A 16,893-nucleotide genomic window follows, 5' to 3' on the forward strand; every position below is an offset into this window, starting at 1 on the left:
AGTTTAAAAGAGTGATATCTCCTTCTTACGATTGCTAGCCCTGTGGCTCTATATAAGTAGAGGATAGGAATAAAGAACCCTCTGTTTGCCAGCCCGTTTGCCAGATCCACAGGTCTTATCTTATCCAGCCTTATATGATGGACGCGTCCGTAGATAACGTACTGCATCACTTTCCCTTGATGACCTGGGTAAAGTCTTCCCACGTCATCTTCTCGACCGAGCCGTAGTATGCCGTAGCGTATTATGCGAGAGGCAGGCTGGCCGCGGCTTCGAAGGAAATTTCTTTGGGTATTTTGAAGGCGAGACATTCCCTTGTCCTCGCCTTGGTGGCAAAAGCCCCTTTCGTAAACACCGCAACCCGGTCGCCGGACTGCAAACCCGTCACCTCAGCCACCAATCGCCGTGACTAATTACTTCACTTGCCTCGATGCTGCCGCTGCTGAGAGGAACTGAGCTCTTAGCGGCCATCCCGTCCCTGAAATTCAACCCAATAGCCTTGATCTCAATTTCAATCTCGCCAGTATCCAAGAGTTGCTCAACAGCCGAATCGTCCACGAAGTGGAGGGTGTCCAAGGCCCCTGCGGTTGACATCTCCATTCTTAGAGCCCGGTTCTCGGAACCAAACTGTGGCGGTTCGAGAGCAAATGGGTTGTTTGCTTGTGCACGTAGTCATTCATCTCGGGGTCGTGAACGATCTACGGGGTGAAGAATGCGCCTGCTCGCTTCATGAACTCCAGCTCTCCGGTCGCCGATGAATCGGAGCCAAAGACAAAGTTGAACACCTTCACAATGGCGTCGGCCGTCTCGAGTTCCGGGAGCTGGGACTTGGCATCCGGGTCGAGGGTTGCAAATCTCATGGCCGTTTCTGATCGGATGGTCCTGCTTAAGCCGGTATTATTATTAATTATATTGGCATCCGGGTTTGTCGACTTCTCGTAAGCTCCACGCACAACCTACAAGACGCCATCGGCCATGTCAGGAGCCTTTGCAGGGTCGCAAATTGGCCAGGTGAAAGTGTGGAGAGTAATGGTTGGTACAGCTCGTTCAAGAAGATGCATACACGAGGCACATCGCCACCAAACTCTGGAAACTGGTGTCTTCGTGGATGATGACAACCTCCATGCCTTCAGGGTAGTGATGATGCCCGGATTCGGCCTGGGCTTGAAGGATTGGATCCCAATCCAGTTTGTAACAGAGCTCTCTCAGAGCGCGGCCAGGTCCTCGGGCGTAGTTATTACCGTTCGGCAGCGGGGGAGACTGTGGCCCGGTCCACTGAGGAGGGCAGGTAGATGGTGTTGATGGCGTGCCGACGGGCTCCCACAAGCAGACAATACATCTCAATGATGGATTCCAGGAGAGCAGGCTGGATTACCGCATCAGTCAGATGACCGTTCAGCATCTCCTTTGCAACATCCAGTACCACAGCCGGTACCACAACGTTCCCCACCGCGCAGGTGTTAGATGCGTAACAGCTGCTCATCCCTTGGAACAGAGGTCCGTAATATACCACACCCAGCTCGGCGAGGCAGTCGTACATGGCCTGGGTCCTTTTCCCCTTCTTTTACAGTGTCGATCTGTTGCATGAAGTGAGGTCTCTTATTTCTGTGTATGGCTCACACCTCGATCTCGACCATGTGTAACATTACAAATCTATATATATATACGGACAAGCCAAGAAGGGTGTACGTCCGTATATATTTATAATATGCACCGTGGTGTTCACGTTAGGTTCCACCGGCATCCATCACGCACTAATCCTGCATAACGAGCTAACGGAAGCACGCCTCCCGGTTGCTATCGACGATGAGGGGAGCTCCACAATCAGTGCATCCAAACCCCCAATACTCAAGAGACGAACATGTTAGCCTCCCGGAGCTGAGTTCTTAACCCCGTGCCCGACTTTCTTATCCCCGCTGTGGGGTAGTTAACGCAGCTGGGACGCTCTCATGCACGTCTTCCGTCACCCCTGAATAACTTCGAGTATATAATGGCCGTACAAACCACTTCTCGGGCCTTGACAGAGACATAGTCGTTATCACACAATACGACTTTTTTTTGGTTTTCTTCTGTTGAAGACCATTCTCTGCAGCGGGACAACGTCGGGCAGGGACCCCCAGCTTGAGCACCACCGGGTCACTACAGTCTATATATACTCGATTGCTCCATATATAATTATATAATAAACACACACACAAATGGCGGGAAGAATCTATCCCAAACTCAAGGAGTCCCTCGAGAACTCCAAGGTCGAGTATCGGCGGCTGGGCAACAGCGGCCTCCGCGTCTCGGTGCCCATCTTTGGCTGCATGAGCTTCGGCGACCCCAGGACTCTGGACTGGGCCATCGGCGAGGAGGAGGCGCTCCCGCTGCTCAAGGCCGCCTACGACCGCGGCCTTAACACCTGGGACACGGCCAACGTGTACTCCAACGGCGCGTCCGAGATCATCGTCGGCAAGGCGCTCAAGCGCTACAACATCCCCCGCGAGAAGGTCGTCATCATGACCAAGTGCTGCTTCGCCGTCGGCGAGGAGCCCGAGCTGCGGGCCTTCTTCGTCCAAAAGGAACTCGCCGAGTCCAAGGACTACGTCAACCAATTTGGCCTGTCCCGCGCCGCCATCTTCAACCAGGTCGAGGCTTCGCTCAAGCGGCTCGACACGCCCTACATCGACCTGCTCCAGATCCACCGCTTCGACCCCAACACGCCCATCGAGGAGACCATGAAGGCCCTGCACGACCTCGTCCAGTCGGGCAAGGTCCGCTACATTGGCGCCAGCAGCATGTGGGCCACCCAGTTCGCCCGCATGCAGTTCTGCGCCGAGCGCAACGGCTGGACCAAGTTCATCAGCATGCAGAACCAATACAACCTGCTCTACCGCGAGGAGGAGCGCGAGATGAACCGCTTCTGCAACGACACGGGCGTCGGCCTGATCCCCTGGGCTCCCCTCTGCAGGGGGCACCTGGCCCGCCGCCCGGAGCAGTACGGCACCACCCCCCGGAGCAAGGGCGAGAAGGAGAACGTCCCGGGCGCCCACGGCACCGTCGAGCCCGACTTGACCATCATCAAGCGCGTCATCGAGGTTGCGGATAAGCACGGGTGGCCGGTAAGTATTATTATCTTTACTCATTTCTTCCCGCCTTTTCGCCCTTCCTCCCCCTCCCCCTTCCCCTCCCTATCCTCTCCAAAAAAAAATATAAAATAATATAAAAACGAAACAAAGAGAGAAAACCACAGATTAGTGACTAATAATTAACCCTGAGTCCAGATGTCCCATGTTGCTCTGGCTTGGATAAACAAGCGCGTCACCAGCCCCATCATCGGCTTCAGCAAGCTCGAGAGGCTAGAGGAGGCCATCGCGGCGAGAGGGAAGGTACTGACGGAGGAAGAGGAGAAGTACCTCGAGGAGCTCTATCAGCCCAAGCCGATCAACGGCCATTCGTAACTTTCATTCCACGCGGGGAATCGGTGGCTTTGAATCTTCTCCCTCCTTCGAGAACTTCTCGGGAAGGCGTTAGAGAGAGAGAAAGGGAGATAATTATACACGGGCACTTCAAAGTAAAGATGGGGGATGAAATCATGAAGCAAGTCAGGTTAGATATCAATCAATACATAGCATGAGATGCCGTGAGATCAATACCTGTTTACCTTAATAGGTAATTAATCACCCAAAACGCCCCCCCGCAACCCCCGTTCATTGACCGACGAAAGTCCATGAGAGTTCATCGACCTCACAGCCTTGGACCTCTACCCTCTTGGGTTCGTCTCCGGGCACCAGATCGAAGCCGTTGTCGCTAAGCTTGACGCCGCGCTTCTCGGAGAAGACAAACCCCTTTACCGGCCGCTGGGCCGAGACCTCGACGAGGCCGGGGCCGAGGTGCCTCACCGAGACGCCCCTGTCCGGGAAGTCGAGGTACTTGATCGGATCGGGCCACGAGGTATCGCTGCTGACCTGGACGCCACCCACCCACAGCGCCACGTGGATGACAAAGTGCTCCGGTTCGGCCACCGCCGCCGTGCGCCAGTCGAACTTGTAACCCACCAGCAGCTCGGTGCAGCCGTTCGGCCCTACTTGCACCTCGCGCTCGATCCGGTCCCCCACCTCGCGGCCCGACCGGACCGAGACGAAGCGCACGACCGCCCTCGCCCGCACGGCGTCCGACCTCGAGCTGGAGACCCAGACGTCGAACTCGACGTCGGTCAGCATCCCGCGCGGGTCGACGTGGCCCGTGTTCCGCCGCCAGAGCGCGTCGGCCGGCCGGGTCGTCCAGTCGTGGAACTTGCGCGCCACGCCCACGGCGAGCGGCGCCAGGGCCCGCCGGATCGCGTAGAAGGCCGGCTTCCTGACCAGGTAGTAGTCCACCACGGCCCACGAGACGGCGGGCCAGCAGTCGTTGAGCTGCCAGACCAGCACGCCTCCGCACCGCCGCTCCCCCGGCCGGCCCCAGTGCCTCCGCCAGGACCGGTACGCGGCCGCGACCGCGTCCGCCTGCACCACCTGCGTCAGGTGCGCGAACGCTCCCGCGCCCCCGCCCCCGGCGGCCCGGGCGACCCCGAAGTTCTCGCCCACGTACGCGAGCAGCCTGCGCTCGTGCGCGACCGCCTTGGTGTGGAAGTCCATCGTCCGGCTCCCCGCGCGCCGCTCCGCCGGGTCCGAGACGAAGCGCGCGACCGTGTCGGCGTGCGGGTGGCTCAACATGCCGAACTCGCTCACAAACCGCCCGCCCATCCGCGGAAGCAACTGCCACGGCCGCGCCTCGCCGTTCCAGAGCTCCCACTGGTGCACGTCGCCGACCGTCGGGTCGACCCGGAGCGTCGTACTCCTGCCGTCGCCCCAGGGGCTGCCCGGGTGGTAAGGGGTCGCCCCTGCCCCCGCGGGGTTCTCGTCTCGCACCACGCCCGGGAGCAGGTGCTCGTAGATGTACCGCGCCGGGAAGGTCGACCGGAGCCAGGACGCCGGGTCCCTGTCCTCCTCGAAGCGGTACTCGAGCCCGTACCGCTCGACCAGCTGGTAGTCCTCGTTGTTGCCGCACCAGAGCACGACGCACGGGTGGTGCCGGAGGCGCCGGACCGCCTGGCGCGCCTCCCGGGCGACCGAGTCGAGGAAGGCCGGGTAGGTCGGGTACGACGCGCAGGCGAACATGAAGTCCTGCCAGACCATGATGCCGAGCTCGTCGCATGCCGCGTAGAAGACGTCCGGCTCGTAGACGCCCCCGCCCCAGACGCGGACCATGTTCTGGTTGCCCTCGGCGACCAGCCGGATCCAGTCCCGGTAGCGCTCCGGAGAGATCTCGGGCAGGAAGCTGTCCGCGGGGACCCAGCAAGAGCCGCCCGAGAACACGTCCACGCCGTTGACGCGGAAGTAGAAGGATTGCCCGAACCGATCCTCTTCTCGGATCAGCTCGACCTTGCGAAACCCGATCCTCCGGTGCTCCTCCGCCAAGACCGTCAACCCGTCCGCGGCCAGGATCCGCAGCTTCAACTCGTATAGGGACTGCGGACCGTATCCTCGCGGCCACCACAGCTCCGCCCGCTCGATCCGGAGCCGGGGGGACGAGTATCGCCGCGACGACGACGACGACGACGGCGGCGGACCACCAGCGGCGGCATCGTCGCCCATGCGGTCCCTCCAACTGGCCACTCGTTCACCGGATAGGAGCAGCTCGGCCTCGAGCTCCGCCGCCGGGCCCAAGACGTGAGCGTGCACGGTCGCCTCGACGATCGGGCGCCCATCTCCCTCCGCCCGGCCCGTGCTGCAAATCTCGTAGTCTACCCTGACGTCTTCGATCCTGCCGACATATGTCTCCAGCCTTACCGGTTTCCACGGGCCACACGTCAAGAGGATGGGGCCCCAATCCCAGCCCCAATGATATTGGGCCTTCCGGACCGGCCCCCTGCTGACCTCCGTCTGGTGAACAATGAACTCGTGCTCGGGATGGGCCCGGACGAGTTCCAGGCCCCGCCGGCCCGCAGGCTCGAACGCGATCTCCAAGGTGTTGATGCTCTCCTCTTCGGCGCCGTCCACCAGAACGTCGCCGACGTCGACTCGGTGCTCGAGGAACATATTGTCCGACCGCAGAATGACCTGGCCATTGAGCGTCACCGTCGCGAAGGTGTCGAGCCCCTCGAACACGAGATCGACCCTGACTCCCCGGGCCCGCCCATAACAACTCGGCGTCGCAAACGAGGTTCGATACCGCCACGTCCGCTCGGCAACCCAGCGGACTTCCAGTTCGTTAGTGTCTTGGAACGGGTCGGGTATCAGACCATGCCGCATCAGATCGGTATGGACGTTGCTGGGGGACCCCGAGACCGGGAGCCATTTCTCATCCGCGTCCGACTTAAACTCCCAGCCGGACGAGAGGACACGGGCAGTGTGTTGTGTCATGCTGGGAGACTCCACTTCCTTGTCGTGTCTCTGAGACAAAGGCAAAGTTGATGATGAGGAGTGAACGAAGATTAGTGGAGGGGTAGCGTTGACGCTCAGAGAGTGAAAATCGAGTGTGTTTGGAGCAACTCCTCGTTCATACGGCCGTCCAAGGCCCGTATCCCGACCCTCGGGGCAACATTGTCCGAATCACCAATCAAGTACTACATGCCCATTGGTGATCCCCATACTCCACTCCTGAGCTTCGCTTGGGGGATTTTAATACAAAGAACGCACTTCTTTGATGTCAGCATGAGAATAGGCACGTAATTTCGTAGCTGCTGTGCCTTTCATCATGCATGCGGGGAGACGCGCCATCACCGCTGTCGTTCCTCGGTAATTGTCGCAGAGCTAACGCCAGGCTCTCTCGGGAGCTTCTTTCCCCAAAACGCATGTTGAGCAACTGATCAAGATAGTTGCCGTCAGGGAATAATCAAAAAGGTCGATATCCCCGGCCAGAACACAATCAGAGTAAGAAATATTTAGACAGGACGTGAAAAATAGGCACGTAATTAAAGAGTCTCTTTGAGGGGAACAAAAAAAATAATAAAGCAGGGCGGCCTCGAATGCTGGTCGGTAAGAGCTGTCCCAGGGGCCAAGGCAAAAGGAACCAGGATGCTGTGCGTAGTGTTATTTATTTGCCTTGAAAAGCTAAAAGGTCAACCCTCACAAGCGTCAGATAACCAGGTGGTTGGAAAGCTGGGCAGAAGCCGTAACGTTCTGAAGAGATTTGCGCTGTTACGCCGCGTTGGACAGCTCTGCCTTGAGGTTCGTCCGCTTAAGAAGGGAATGGGATAGTTGCTATAATGGTACATTTCTGTACGAGTATAAAATGCCGCTGGACCGCTCGGTTCGTCATTTCTTAGAGGAAGCTGATACCCACACCAACCTGCAATCCTTTTCGTCCCTCCTCGCCTCTTCGCAGCACCAGAGGCAAGCTGAAGTTCAGCTCGAATCGCGCAACAGGGTGGGCATACACCAGCCCGACACCGGCGGCCAAGCTCGGGATTCCGTTGGTGAGCTTGCCGACGGCCGACTTCACTCCCTTGAAGACGGCCGCCGAGTCCATCGCCAGTCCCTCCTTCCCCTCCTTATCCGTGCCCTTGCTGTTGAGCGCTACCAAGCGCCCCGCATTCGCATAGAGCTGCAGTCTCAGGGGCGAGTCGGGTCCCGTGCGAGGCAGCGGCAGGAGCGCGTTTACGCTTCCGGCGGCAAAGACGTCTCCGCCAACCGCATCAACGCCGTCGTGCGGGCCGAGGCCGCCGATCTTAAACCCGCGAACATCATTCGGCCCCCCGAGCTGAAAACGGTCATTGATGCGGCTCGGCTGCGCCGCGCCAGTGAGGGAGTAGCCCAATGGTAGCGGGTATAAGACGCCTAGGCGGAGACCGCCTCCGACGGAGACACCCGACTTGCCTGCCAGGCCGGGGATCGCGACGGGCAGCGCGCCCGACGCCTCCACCTCGGTCTTGGCAAAGGAAACATCGCCGTTCAGAGGGCCCCAGCCCGCCAGCTCGGAAACGGAGCGGAAGAGATATCCGCTCTGCGGCAGCATCGGGTTGTCGCGGCGATCGCGCGTAAAGGTGTGCGTCAGCGAGCTCTTGAGGGAGTCACCTGCGTCGGCGCGAACTGTGGGCGAGGCCGTGGGTGCCAGGCCGGTGAGTTGCCTCCAAACGCTCGAGTATGCCAAGGCATGGGTGTCGCCCTTCTCCGTCAACCAGGCGAGTCGGAGGTTTGCTCCGGTCAGGTGCTCTTCGTGCGATGCCCAAGGCTTTTGCGTTGCCGAGCGCAGTGCTTCAACAGAGAGCCGAAGGTCCGGGTTGCCGTTGATGGGCGTCGAGAACGTGGCATTGTACGCGGACCGTGTCCGCGTGCCGGTGCTCGCGTTGACGGTGAGGGTCTCAGCACCCCCGAAGATATTGCGCACCACAGCGTTGGTGTAGGCCGAGCCTTCAGCGTTTCCAAAATCGGTACCTGCGCTGAACACCAGTCGTGACTTCTCCTTCACACGAATTGAGATGTCCAGATCGGTCCGGTCAGTCGGCGGGGCTGACTGGGGCGGGGCGGCTTCAGACAGGAAAACGCCGAACCCTTCCTCCTTGAAGATGTCTTTTGGGAAGCTAGTATGTCAACAGCGGAGAATCATAGGCTGCAATACTTTCTTCGAAGGTGGAATGCGGCTTACCGAACCGAGCGAGCTTCTTGGTGGCTGCCCCAACGCGGTCGAGGACCTGGCCAAGGGTAGTCCCAGCAGCAGCAGTGTCCTCCAGCACAGGCTTGAAGATTTGATCAAGCAAGCTTCGTCTGGTATTTGTAGCGCCATGGACTTCGAGCGTGCTAATCGACGCAGGGGTCAAGATGTGCTCGTCGAGCTATTCACGGGCGTCGGGTCAGCGGCCGTAACTGCGAAGCGATGATGGACCGGTCGACCGAGCTGGAGGTATACCATCTTCGTGGGCCCCGAATTAGGGGTTGCTACCGTACCCGGAGTGGTAGTAGCATTGACCTTGTCGACGGCCTGCGAGGAAGTTAGTTGGGGTGTACTGGAGCTGTAGCCGGAGCCGGAACTGGAGCTTGAGGCGCGTGGGTCCAGCGTTGGGATAGTTAACGTTGGAAGGAACATGGACCGCAATGGGCTCCTCGTCATTGAATGCGATGATGCTATGGCTGAGATTGGGGCTTACATTGCTGCCGCCGAAGCCTAGAGATGAGGCCATTGTGGTGCTTTCCTCGGCGCTGACAACGGCTGCGATCGCAGGTCGGGTGTGCTTGCGACTGCTTCCCTTCCCTGCAACAGCCGGAGCTCTATGATGGGCCTAGGCATTTGGCAATTCCGTTGCGACCGCGCTAGCGAGCAAGCGGCCCCACATTTCAGGCCAATGTGGCTGATACCGCGACGGCCAACAGGAGACCCCAGAAGGCCAGTCCCGGCCTGGCCTTCAGCTGACGGCACTCCAGAGCCACCAAGAACCATCAAGACCCGCCGTCGTCATCCTGCTTCTATCTACAAAGTCTTCCACATCCTCTTCTATTCCCTTTGTTAATCCATTTAACCCGTCGCGGGTCCCTCAAATCTACGGCCACCGACACCGACTACCGTCAGCGAAGTTGCTCCATTCTTTTCTTTTACGTTTCATTATCCTGACGGGCTGACCCTTTCCTTCATTCGTCCTCTCGTTTACCGTTTGTCAGCCGGCCGCGCTGCTCCTCGAGCCCCGGCGATATCTCAGTCATGGCCAGTCGTGCGGCACAGAAGCGCGTATGCATCCCCATAGCCTGCCTCCATATCGCACACGGTCGAACAGACAAGCTAATGCGATTTGGTTAACCACAGTTGACGCGCGAATACAAGAGCATCACCGAGAACCCACCACCATACATCACGGCGCACCCCTCCGAGTCAAACATACTGGAGTAGGAGACCCTCGCCAGCATATCGTTTGAACCTATACTGACCTGGGCGACCTCTAGATGGCACTATATCCTCACCGGGCCCGAAAACACACCCTATCATGGGGGTCAGTACTGGGGCACGCTCATATTCCCTCCAAATTATCCGTTTGCGCCACCGGCTATTCGAATGCACACACCTTCGGGTAGATTCCAGCCGTCGAGCCGCCTATGTCTCTCCATCTCCGACTTCCACCCTCGATCGTTCAACCCAGCTTGGGAGGTTTCGACTATCCTAATCGGCCTGCTGTCTTTCATGACGTCGGAGGAGATGACGACCGGCTCGGTATCAGCCAGCGAGGCGGAGCGCAAGTATCATGCAGCTCGCTCACGATGGTGGAACTCTACGGGCGGCGGGTCGCACCTCAAGGCCGAGCACGGCGCAGGCAAAGGCAATATCAAGGCCGGAGACGGCGGCGCCAAGTTCAGGTCGGAGTGGCCCGAGCTGGACCAAGAGAACTGGAAGTGGATGCAAGAGAACAAGATCGACCCTGCGACGGGCAACAAGATTGTCGAGAACGGCGGGCCTACATGCGGTCCCCAACTTGGCATTGCTGCAAAGAGTGGGCATCAGGCCCACGCAGTGGTGGATGCGGTGATCCAGCAAAGAGATGCCGGGCAAGGCTGGCTCTTCCGCAACAAGCTGCTACTGGCTGGTGCTGTCATTTTTGTTTACGTTCTAATTGCTCGAATCCTAGGGGAGGGTGGCTTGTGAATTCCGGGTTTAAGGGGTGGTTTTGTGGCTCTTGCAATACGCGAACGACTTGTGCAACTCACGTTTCTGCCTGTGAGCGGAGAGGTATCGAATTTCGACGACACACCAAAACAGCGAAGGTGGGAAGCTGAGCGCTGGGGTTTCAGCTTCGAAGGCCTTAGCTCGCCATCGGGGACTGGTTTCTTTCGGCTTGGTGGGCATGTCGGTGATCTCGGGCGGGAAGAGCAATGGAATCGCCAGGTTAAGCGGGAATAGAATGAACCATACAGGTCGATGAAGCCACACCATCCCCGAACAGCGCTGTCTAGGCCGCAACGGACGCTTGGCGCTTGTATCTTCATCCCCTCAGCTTCGAGCGGTTGTGATGATTCATTCGTGTGTTGACGTCATTGGGTTCCAGACGAGTTTAGGGCCAAAAGTGATTAGGTAGACAGCGTGTGAACTGGATTTAAGTGAATAACACTAGCTCTACTCCGTACCTATCTTGATTCATGTGGTTGGCATGGTTGCGCTGACCTGGAATACTTGTGCATTGCTTCAATCCCTGATCTCGCCGCTGTACAGCACAACGGACCTTCGACCAACAACAACTACAACCTCTTCAATGATCAGTCGGGGGCATATTCCAAGAACGGCGGAACAACGCGGCGGAAAAAATAAAGCCGCGGATTGAATCGCACCCTGGCCACACAGGAAACTGATGTCCGTGATAGAACATTATGGACCACCTTTGATATTCGTTTCCCTTTCATCCCCCTTTTGAAGAGACATACGAGAAGACCAGAGCAACCTAGACTTCCTTCCCAACCCCCCGGGGGACCTTCTGCCCCTCTCTTTGATTCCCTCGTCGAAAACAGTCTTTGTTCGGATCGTTCGGTTCTCGTCAATGAACGTTGTTACCACCGGGTTCCCGAGCACATGCAGCACCATGCATGGTCCTGTTGCAGGTCTTATTCCCTTAAGGGCAAGTATCTATTCTAAGATCTACTAAATACATGCAGACAAACACTCCATCGCCTACCGTCTGATCTATTCTATTAAGTATTGACAAGGAGAAGAGAAGAGAGAAGTGCGGTTCGTAGAGCACCGCGGAGGCGGGACATTGCCCAAACGTGATAATAAAAAACTGAAAAGATGGCTGTGCACGTTGAACATACGGCACCAAGAAAATCGACAACTTGACCATCACAAGTTTCCACGGCAAGTCATGTTGACTTAGTCCTTCTTCTTCTTCCCGAGCTTCTTCTTGGGAACCCTGACAAGCCAGTAGACGGCCAAGGCGGCAAAGACATTGAAAATGATGTACGCAAACATGATACTGCACGTCATGTTAGCATTCAGAATCCTCCAAGCGGCGGGATCGAGGCAGAAAGAGACCAAAGATTGGGAAAAACACTTACCCAAAGTTGCGCCACCTGTCGCCATAGTCCGCTCTCACACCGGCCAGGTACGTGTTGGTATCTCGGATGGTGCAATAAGAGCACATCGTGGTGTTCGACTCATCCTGAAGGTAGCCACCAAACTGGCTGATCCAATCCTTCATGTACTCGCCGCACGTCATGCCGTTCAGCGGCTCAAACTTCAGGTACTCGTTGGCGGCGCAGTGGACCTCAGTGTTGGCCACAGCTGTCGACAGCATTGCGCTCACGAGGTAGCTGAAGGGGCTGACTCGGTACATAAAGATCCAGAAGCGAGGCATCGAATCGGGAGAGGCGAGAACACCGCAGAAGATCAGGCATAGCATGAAAAGGAGGTTGGCGAAGTTGCCTCCCGCTTCAGCCGTTTCGAAGCCCGCGATGATGAAGTCGGTGAACGTAGATGTGAACAGCAGGAAGGAGACGAGAAGGAGGAACATGAGTGCACCACGTTCGGTGGTCTGTCCGGCTTGCGCAGCATTCTCCTGGAGGCCGACGGGGTAGTACCAGCAGAAGTACATGAGCGCACCCATCAAGGTGTTCCACGGGAGTTCCACGATGATTTGAGACAGCATGAACACCTTCCAGCCGTACACCTTTGACGGGCGCTCGCGAACCTCGTATAGGGACCGCTGGATGACGAAATGCGGCATGGTCTGCTGAACGAGCTGACCAAAGACAGTCAGGATGTTGAAAATGGCGAACATCTCTGCAAGATTGTCAGTTGAAGGTTCTGTTCGTGATCAAGAAGGAGAAGGGGGAGGTGGAGGGGCATATCGGAGCGGATTCGACTCACGGTTCTGCAGGCCTTGGATCGTGTTGGGCGCCCTGAAGAAAACGAACCCGATGAAGAGTGCAACCAGGACACATAAAGAAGCCTTGGAATAGATGTAGGACGGAGTGCGCCAGTATTGCTGAAAGACACGGTGTGTGACCAGGAAGAGCTGCTGAGTAAAGGGGGCGGCAAACTCGCGGTAGCTTCCAGGGTCGTCGGTGATCGGGTTAGACTCCTTCACATCAGCCTTGAGGCGCTGTAGCTCGGCCTGGACAGCAGCATACTCGGGGCTGCTGCGCCAGGTCTGGTGCCAATCAATGCTGCTCGAACTTCCCGGGGCTGCGCCAATGACCTCAAGCATCCACTCAGCCGGGTTGGCATCTGGGGGACAAGGGAAGCCGCCATTGCGCTCGAAATAGGATATCATGGTCTTAGAGTTCTCTCCAATGTCGCCAAAGTAGACCGTTTTTCCGCCTTTGGCCAAGAACAAAAGCCGATCGAAGCGCTGGAAAAGCATAGCAGAGGGCTGGTGGATGGTGCAGAGAATGGCTTGGCCGCTCTTAGTCAATTTCTCGAGGAGGTCCAGAATAGCCCACGATGTTTGGCTGTCAAGACCAGAAGTCGGCTCGTCGACGAACAGTAGCAGGGGCGGTTTGGCAGCCAACTCGACACCAATGGTAAGACGCTTTCTCTGCTCCACGTTGAGACCTTCGCCGGGAACACCAATGACAGCATCGGCGTATTCCTCCATTTCCAAGAGCTTGATGACCTCGTCAACGTAAGCAAGCTTCTCAGCACGCGGAATGTGAGCGGGCTGGCGGAGGAGGGCGCTGAAGTTCAAAGCCTCGCGAACCGTTGTCGTCTGAAGATGTAGATCCTGTTGTTGCACATAACCGGTCTTGCGCTGAAACGAAGCGTCCCTGGGGCGGCCGTCAACAAGCATCTCGCCAGTGATGACTCCCATGGAGGTTCTGTCGGCCAAGCAGTCGAGCAGGGTTGTCTTTCCGGCACCCGAGACACCCATCAAAGCGGTTAAGGTGCCCGGCTTAACCCAGCCGTCGATGTGGTCCAGGATTTGACGCGTCTCTCCTTTAACTTTGACCTCGTAGCAGACATTGCTCCAGTGGAAGACGCTGGTTGACTTTTGGAGCGTGCCGCCCTCCTTGTCGGACGAGTGGCCATCGGAGACATTGCCGCTGACAGCCTTGCCAACAGGGCCAGCCACAGGGATGCCGCCGGACTCGGCATCGCCCTTGTTCTCCTTGAACGATGCCGGCTTGTGGCCACGGCGGAAGACCAGGACTTCGCCCTTGCTCTTCTTGGCAGCGACATTCTCGGCGGCAACCATGTAGCAAACAAGGAAACCGATCATGAAGGCGAAGATGATACCAATGTTACGCCATTTGTGCGCATGGTAGTATCGGAACCCGGAGTTGATGTAATCATCGCCGTTGACCCATGCTGAGCCAGGGACGGACCCAATCGCAGAGCAAACACGGTTCGTCGGTCCCGCGTTTTGGTATCCTGGGACCGCAGGGCTCGGAACGAACTGAACGCAGCTGAAGTTTCGGTTATGGAACTCGTTAACCATGAGCGACTCGAACGCGTATGCCAGAGGATCAATGTAGTTGATCCATCGGCACCAGCCTAACATGTAGTCGATAGGAATGACGAAGCCGGTGAAGATGACGAGCGCGAGGATGATGATAGCGGCCGGTACCATGGCCTGAGACAACGTCCTCGATGAGCTGGCAATGGTCCGGAACATCATGGACATGGTCAAGACGGTGAGGAAGGAGATGAAGAGGAAGAAGAAGAAGGCGCCCGGCTCACGACGCAGGTTGGTCATGAAATACAGAGTGATGTTGAACACGATCGTGTTCGCAACCTTGTATGGCATGTCGCAGAGCATGGAGGCGACGGCTTCGGCGGACGGGTGATACAGCGCATACCTGTCGTGTTTCTCGACGATGGGCCGCTGGGCGTACAGGGTCAGGATTTCCAGGGCGCTAGAGAAGGCGTTCATGAGGCAGGCGAAGAAGAGCAAGGCGCCGCGTTGGTAGAAACTGTCAGTAGTCGGCTGCATGTTGTAGAAGACACTCGAGATAATCAGGGCCATGATGAAGTTGCCAATCAGAGCTCCGAGACTCAGGCTCGGATCGCCGATCAGCCGCCTCCACCCGCGCCACAGGCAGAGTTGGATTTGCTGCGTGTAGGAGAGAGTGAAGGGCGATTTGGGGCGCTGGGCCTTGGCCTGCTGCGCCCTCCGGGACGCGCGGAAGGCCTCCGCGTCCGGCCCATTGATGGGATGTTGCTGCTTGTACTCCTCGATCTCGGCCTGCAGCGCCCGGTATTCGGCACTGTTCTTCCAGGCGGCGGCGAACTCGTCAGGTGTGCGCGGAGCCTTTCCTTCGAAACCGGGCCGGACGATCCGCTCTTGTGGGCTCGTCATCGACGTCAAAAAGTCAGGCGTGGTCTGGCGGGCGGGGCATTCGAAGCCCAGGTTGATGAAGTACTGCTTGGCTTCGCTAGCTTTGCCGAAGAAGATCTGGCGGCCTTCGTACAGCACTATCACCTTATCGAATAGGTCATAGGCGCTTTGTGGTGCCTGGTAGATTGAAACGCACGCCGTGCTGCGGAACAGCTCGGTTTCCAGCCTCAAGGTCTTGCAGAACTCGATAGCGTTGGCGCTGTCCAAGCCACGGGTGCTGTTGTCCCAGCACTGCAATGGCGCGTTGGACAGAGCAGCCTCCGAGATCGTGACACGCTTCCTCTCGCCACCCGAGACACCGCGAATGTACTCGTTGCCGACGCGGGTGTTGATGGTGTGGCTGATGCCAAACATGGCCATGACCACGTCTCTCAGATGGTTCGCGAACGCAGTCTTGGAAACGCCAGGAGGCAGCTGACGCGGGGCGCGGGCATGGGCGGCGAATGTCAGCGTGTCACCGACGGTCAGCTGCGGGAAGTGGGTGTCGACTTCGGCCGTGTAGATGGCCTCGCCACGGTGTCGAGTGTGCATCTCCTTGGCCGTCATGCCTATATCGTCGTCAGAAGGCTAAGCCCAGGGACGTGACCTCGGAGAGATGGCGACTTCCGACTTACCCTGATAGTTGAAATAGGAATTCTCGTCGACGTAGATGCCGTTATAGTCGCCCGCAATTGTCTTCAAAAAGGTAGTGCAACCCGAACCCGGGGGACCGAGAACGACCAACATCTCTCCCTGCCGAACCAGACCATCGAAGCCGCGCAGGATGTCGATCCGGCGCTTGCCGTGGCCGGTGATCCTGCGCAGTAAGCCAACCGCCTCGAGCCACACATTGACAACGTCTTTTTGGAAATCTGTTGGGGATCCGAAACCGTGGACGTTGAGGTTCTGGAAGGCAACGCCAGTCGTGCGGAACTGGTGGCCCTCACCGGTGACCATGTCCACCACGGCCTTGGCCCAAGCGCGGGCACTGAAGTTGGGACCATTGGGATTCAATGGCGACTCCTTGTCATCGGACGCGATATGGAAGGGGTTGACGCCCTTGACGTCCGCATGTGATTGGGCCGTGTACTTTCTTGCCAGAGCCTGCACGACGCTATGGCGTCGCTCCTGCTCGATGGCGTCCTCATCATCCTCGACGGCAGTGTCGGTCCCATCTCCCGCTCCCCCGTCCTTTTCGGACTGTGAGGCATGCGTGTCGGCAATGGCCGTCGCCGAGTTGGCACGGGCCTTTTCCTCGACTTCCTCATGGTCGCGTGTCGTCTGTCGGGCGAGCGGCGACCCGGTCGTACGGGCTGTCAAATCATAGTTCCCAAAGGAACCAGTCCCCGTCAAGGACATTTTGTGGCTGCCGCGAGGTGGCGCGCCACCGCGTCGCAACGTCGAGTGTGAAACAGGGACGGACGGAAACTGCCGCTGCGGGGCCGCTGCGCGCCCGAGCCAATCTCTGGATCGCTCCTTTACGCGATTTGCGGTCCTCAAACTCTGGAGGAACCAAGAGGTTAATTAATTATCAGGACTTGATGGATAGAAACTGGGTCGGAAGGGAAAGGAGTGACATGAAAGAGAATGGGAGAAGGTCGACCGTAACGAGAGAGCAGACGGCGACGAGCTAACGCCTTTTTTGG

The 16,893-nt window shown here is 57.8% G+C and overlaps 7 protein-coding genes across 7 annotated transcripts; 2 read left to right on the forward strand and 5 right to left on the reverse strand.

The window, feature by feature from the left end:
• Positions 1 to 241: 241 nt before the first annotated feature.
• MYCTH_2128242 (uncharacterized protein) lies at positions 242 to 591 on the reverse strand (the record flags this gene model as incomplete). Its single annotated transcript, XM_003664381.1, has 2 exons — positions 242 to 370; positions 415 to 591. The coding sequence occupies 2 exons, from the start codon at positions 589 to 591 to the stop codon at positions 242 to 244; spliced, it is 306 nt and encodes a 101-aa protein (XP_003664429.1).
• A 104-nt stretch (positions 592 to 695) lies between these two features.
• MYCTH_94772 (uncharacterized protein) lies at positions 696 to 1,537 on the reverse strand (the record flags this gene model as incomplete). The annotated part of the gene is made up of 3 exons (XM_003664382.1): positions 696 to 879; positions 958 to 1,155; positions 1,239 to 1,537. 3 exons carry the CDS (start codon positions 1,535 to 1,537, stop codon positions 696 to 698), a joined length of 681 nt encoding a protein of 226 aa, XP_003664430.1.
• Positions 1,538 to 1,971: 434 nt separating this feature from the next.
• Positions 1,972 to 3,440, forward strand: MYCTH_116237 (Aldo/keto reductase-like protein; the record flags this gene model as incomplete). The annotated part of the gene is made up of 2 exons (XM_003664383.1): positions 1,972 to 3,101; positions 3,264 to 3,440. The coding sequence occupies exons 1-2, from the start codon at positions 2,196 to 2,198 to the stop codon at positions 3,438 to 3,440; spliced, it is 1,083 nt and encodes a 360-aa protein (XP_003664431.1). The 5' UTR covers positions 1,972 to 2,195.
• A 249-nt stretch (positions 3,441 to 3,689) lies between these two features.
• On the reverse strand, positions 3,690 to 6,459 carry MYCTH_2094324 (glycoside hydrolase family 2 protein; the record flags this gene model as incomplete). Its single annotated transcript, XM_003664384.1, has 1 exon — positions 3,690 to 6,459. Exon 1 carries the CDS (start codon positions 6,381 to 6,383, stop codon positions 3,690 to 3,692), a length of 2,694 nt encoding a protein of 897 aa, XP_003664432.1. The 5' UTR covers positions 6,384 to 6,459.
• Positions 6,460 to 7,199: 740 nt separating this feature from the next.
• On the reverse strand, positions 7,200 to 9,194 carry MYCTH_2094326 (uncharacterized protein). Its single transcript, XM_003664385.1, has 4 exons — positions 9,107 to 9,194; positions 8,869 to 8,940; positions 8,608 to 8,794; positions 7,200 to 8,531 (listed from the first exon to the last, which is right to left on the reverse strand). The coding sequence occupies exons 1-4, from the start codon at positions 9,137 to 9,139 to the stop codon at positions 7,285 to 7,287; spliced, it is 1,539 nt and encodes a 512-aa protein (XP_003664433.1). The 5' UTR covers positions 9,140 to 9,194; the 3' UTR covers positions 7,200 to 7,284.
• Positions 9,195 to 9,433: 239 nt separating this feature from the next.
• On the forward strand, positions 9,434 to 11,064 carry MYCTH_2315657 (uncharacterized protein). Its single transcript, XM_003664386.1, has 3 exons — positions 9,434 to 9,681; positions 9,757 to 9,836; positions 9,894 to 11,064. Exons 1-3 carry the CDS (start codon positions 9,655 to 9,657, stop codon positions 10,585 to 10,587), a joined length of 801 nt encoding a protein of 266 aa, XP_003664434.1. The 5' UTR covers positions 9,434 to 9,654; the 3' UTR covers positions 10,588 to 11,064.
• A 595-nt stretch (positions 11,065 to 11,659) lies between these two features.
• Positions 11,660 to 16,688, reverse strand: MYCTH_2307257 (uncharacterized protein). The gene is made up of 4 exons (XM_003664387.1): positions 15,883 to 16,688; positions 12,799 to 15,816; positions 11,988 to 12,711; positions 11,660 to 11,905 (listed from the first exon to the last, which is right to left on the reverse strand). The coding sequence occupies exons 1-4, from the start codon at positions 16,604 to 16,606 to the stop codon at positions 11,803 to 11,805; spliced, it is 4,569 nt and encodes a 1,522-aa protein (XP_003664435.1). The 5' UTR covers positions 16,607 to 16,688; the 3' UTR covers positions 11,660 to 11,802.
• Positions 16,689 to 16,893: the final 205 nt, after the last annotated feature.

This window comes from Thermothelomyces thermophilus, chromosome 4, assembly GCF_000226095.1.
Source record: "Thermothelomyces thermophilus ATCC 42464 chromosome 4, complete sequence".
NCBI classification, from domain to species: domain Eukaryota; kingdom Fungi; phylum Ascomycota; class Sordariomycetes; order Sordariales; family Chaetomiaceae; genus Thermothelomyces; species Thermothelomyces thermophilus.